The sequence below is a fragment of the Coffea eugenioides genome, chromosome 1, assembly GCF_003713205.1.
Source record: "Coffea eugenioides isolate CCC68of chromosome 1, Ceug_1.0, whole genome shotgun sequence".
NCBI classification, from domain to species: Eukaryota; Viridiplantae; Streptophyta; class Magnoliopsida; order Gentianales; family Rubiaceae; genus Coffea; species Coffea eugenioides.
The window spans coordinates 34,560,847-34,564,918 of NC_040035.1; the positions used below are offsets into that span (position 1 = coordinate 34,560,847).

The window sequence follows — 4,072 nt, forward strand, 5'->3', positions numbered from 1 at the left end:
AAACATATTAGTCTTTTTATATAGGAATAGTAATTGTTTGTTGTTTGTTGTTTTATGGTTGGGATGACAATAGAAATTGACAAGTTTGAAAAGTGGTTTTCTAGTGAGAGAAAAGAGACAAGAAATGAATCTAGAGAGGGAAAGAGACAAGACAGGTACAGGTGTAGATAGATGGGATAGAAAAGTAAGTATTATGGTAGAGTACAACAAAGAGGCTCTTCTTCTCACAAATTCCATATTCCTTACAAAGCCAAAACTCAATAAGGAGGACACCAAAACAGTAACGACAAAAACTACCCCCCACGCATTGTCGACAACGTAGCTATGAAGAAAGGAAACAAAGTCCTTCAAAACTGACCAAATACTTCCTCCAAGCTTTAATTCAACCTAACCAATTTAGTGAATTTACACACTCTCTCCCTCTCTCTCTCTCTCTCTAATTCTCTCTTTAGTTCAAAAATTGAAGAAGAAACCAGACAAAGCAGAGCTGCCGTGGGCAACAGATTACCGAACCAGGAAAGTGATTTGTGGGGAACAATTTGAGGGATTTTCTGGGTTTTTGGTGAATTGAAAAACCCACTAAGGAATTGTTTGTTCTTGCTCTAATTGGTGAGTTCTGTCTTGTTGAGTTCCTTTTTCACTCTGTTTTTTGCTCTGTTTTTCACTGCTCTGTGGTTCTTGGTTTTTGAAGGGTACATTTCTAATTTGTTTTTGCATATTTGAGTTGTAGTTCTTTGCTGTATAATCTTGGGGAATTTCTGGAAAGATTGAGCTTTGAAACTTCAGTGTATGTTTGGAGATTTTGAGATATAGTCCGTTATTGTCAGTTATTTCAAATCTTGATTCTTGAATAATTGTGAAGTTGGCCTTGTTCTTAGTTCTTGAGTAAGAAATTTGCATCTACATTTGTCTTTCTGATTGTAGCCATTTCTGGAGATTATTGTACCGTTCTGTTGTACCAATGTTTCAAGATGATGGTTCATCATCTGTAACTTCTTCACCCCTGCAAATGTTTCCCATGATGTCACTTTCACCCGGTTTGGGATCACCATATCAATGGCTCAAAGAACTAAAGTCTGAAGAAAGGGGCCTATATTTGATTCATCTATTGCTCACTTGTGCAAATCATGTAGCTACTGGTAGCCTTGAAAATGCGAACATGGCCCTTGATCAAATTTCCCATCTTGCCACGCCTGATGGCGATACGATGCAGCGAATTGCTTCGTATTTTACGGAGGCTCTAGCTGATAGGGTCCTGAAAACTTGGCCTGGGCTTTATAAGGCCCTCCATTCAACTAGGATATCCGTGGTTTCTGAGGAAGTTCTTGTGAGGAAAATGTTTTTCGAATTCTTTCCTTTTCTGAAGGTGGCTTTTGTCATCACAAACCAAGCTATCATCGAAGCTATGGAAGGGGAAAAAATGGTCCACATTATTGATCTCAATGCATCAGAGCCTGCACAATGGCGTGCACTTCTTCAAGACTTGAGTGCTAGGCCTGAAGGTCCACCCCATTTGAGAATAACAGGGGTGCATCAACAGAAAGAAATCTTAGACCAAATGGCTCACATCCTGAGTGAAGATGCTGAAAAATTGGATATTCCATTTCAGTTCAATCCGATAGTTAGCAAATTAGAGAATCTTGATGTGGAGAAATTACGAGTTAAAACTGGTGAAGCTCTAGCAATTAGTTCAGTTCTTCAGCTGCATGCTCTTCTGGCCACGGATGAAGAAATGCTGAAGAAGTCACCAATGGTACCAAAAAGTTCAAATGGTCATCATTTGCAAAGAGTGCTACAAATGAACCAGGGTACTTTAGGAGAATTGCTTGAGAAAGATCTGGTTAATGGTTACAGCCCAAGTAGTGATTCGGCATCATCTTCGCCACTATCATCAAATGCTTCAGCAAAGCTGGATAGTTTCTTGAATGCTTTATGGAGTTTGTCTCCAAAGATAATGGTGGTAGCAGAGCAAGATGCTAATCACAATGGGGCAAACCTGATGGAGAGGCTATCAGAATCCTTGTACTTCTATGCAGCATTGTTTGACTGTCTGGAATCCACGCTTCCAAGAACGTCAGTGGAGAGACTCAAGGTGGAGAAAATGTTGTTTGGCGAGGAGATTAAAAACATAATAGCATGTGAGGGCGTTGAGAGGAAAGAAAGGCATGAAAAACTTGAAAAATGGATTCAAAGATTTGACTTGGCTGGTTTTGGAAATGTAGCTTTGAGCTATTATGCAATGTTGCAAGCCAAGAGATTGTTGCAAAATCGGAGTTGTGATGGATATAAGATCAAGGAAGAGAATGGTTGCATAGTAATTTGCTGGCAAGATAGAGCTCTTTTCTCGGTTTCAGCTTGGAGATGTAGGAGGTGAGATTTTGAGTGAAATGGAATTGTAATGTTTGATTTTCTCCTCCTCCCTTTTTCCCTCTTGAATGGAACTGAAATTGTGATATGAAATCAGGAGTGTAACTTAGCTTTTCTATTCTATCTGCTCACTGGTGCGTGTATTCTTTCTAATCAATACCTCTGATCAAGCTCTATCGGTCATTTAAGTGCTTGTTCTTTTACTTTGGGTTAATATTTGCTTTGTTGCTTCCCTCTGTTCTCGTGCTTGTGTATTCCTATGAAATGGAGCTTAAATTTTTTTAGAATTACCTACTTAACTTCCAAGACTCCCAGGAGCTGATCATTCTACCATACATCCACTGCAGTTTGTAATGGCATTGCTTGAAACTTTCCACTCCAGTTTCAGTATCCTGAGGCGAAAAAAGCTTGTGCCTAACATTTTTTGCCGTTGAACTTCAGGAGACTTGTATTGCTTCAAGCATTATAACCTGAAAAGGTCACATCCTTTCATTGCACTTTAAAGATGAGTCAATTATTTTACTAGTATGGTTTAAAGATAGATCAAAATAATTAGAGTGAGAGAAACATAATTTGTTAACTTACCATCTGCTTAGGATGAAGAAAATGCAGCAAAACTAGGCGTACAGAAAAGAAGTTGACAGCAATATGACTTCTGAGTGCCTCTTAGTGCTACAACTTTTTGACTCTCAATCCTCAATAACAGGAGTTGCTTGAGAACAATTGTCTCCATTTTGATAATTAGTTAGCACAGTGTTGCCTAATAATTTTGTTGATTGAGAATATATTTTGTCCGGATTAATTAGGTGATAATGTTCAGCTAGTGTTACATACACAACATTTGCTTTTTTTACCAGACAATTAAGATGTTTTAAAGTTTGATCCTATAGAACTCATCAAAAAGTTAGGTGCCAGACCTCAAACCACATAAATATTAGTAAATATTTTGTGCAAAGACCATGGCATCATAAGCTAACTCTTCTATAGCTTCATCAATTACAAAATGGAAATGAATCAATAATCAAAACACAGTGGGGAAATCTATATGGATGGAGAGTTTACAGGAGCTCAGAAGAAGACTAAAGTTCTTCTCCTACGCCAATGGTTTCCTTGCCAAGGTAGATTCATTCAAAGATATATAAGATCTAGTTTTACTACTGTTTTGTGGACTATATATATATAAGTTCAATTACCAAGCACTCATCAGTAGTGAAAGTAATGGGAGAACTTTTGGTAGTTTGATCTTGTATGTCTTCTCAGATTTTATCTCCTACCCGTAACTCCTCCATATTTACTTGTTTCAGTCACCTCAAAAAGACGGTGGTATGATTTTAACCAAGAATGGATAATTAAGCATAAGAATCATCGCCAAGAGATTTACACACTTTGCATTGTTGTCACAATTAAGGACTAACTCCACTTTGCGCTCCTGACCTTGTATCACTTTCTTACTCTGTATCCTAAACTTCAATTTTGGACACTTTGCATCCTAAGCACTAAATCTTAAATACTTGACACCCTATACTTTTAATTTTTGTCTCATTTAAGTCCAAACAATGTTTTCATTCGCAAAATTAACGAGTTAAAGGGCGATGAAAATTAATGATAATGTACAATTTTATTCCAACTACGATCCCTTAACTCTTTTTTCACCATTTTTAGCACATTGTCATTCATTTATATGGTATCAATTACTAATATTGTT

At 37.4% G+C, this 4,072-nt stretch overlaps 1 protein-coding gene across 1 annotated transcript; it reads left to right on the forward strand.

The window, feature by feature from the left end:
- The first annotated feature begins 257 nt into the window (after positions 1–257).
- On the forward strand, positions 258–2,555 carry LOC113780866 (scarecrow-like protein 3). Its single transcript, XM_027326652.1, has 2 exons — positions 258–609; positions 925–2,555. Exon 2 carries the CDS (start codon positions 962–964, stop codon positions 2,372–2,374), a length of 1,413 nt encoding a protein of 470 aa, XP_027182453.1. The 5' UTR covers positions 258–609; positions 925–961; the 3' UTR covers positions 2,375–2,555.
- The last annotated feature ends 1,517 nt before the right edge of the window (positions 2,556–4,072 follow it).

Excerpts from the sequence above, each read along its gene's own strand:
- LOC113780866 (XM_027326652.1), top strand. The coding sequence starts at position 962 with ATGTTTCAAGATGATGGTTCATCATCTGTAACTTCTTCACCCCTGCAA.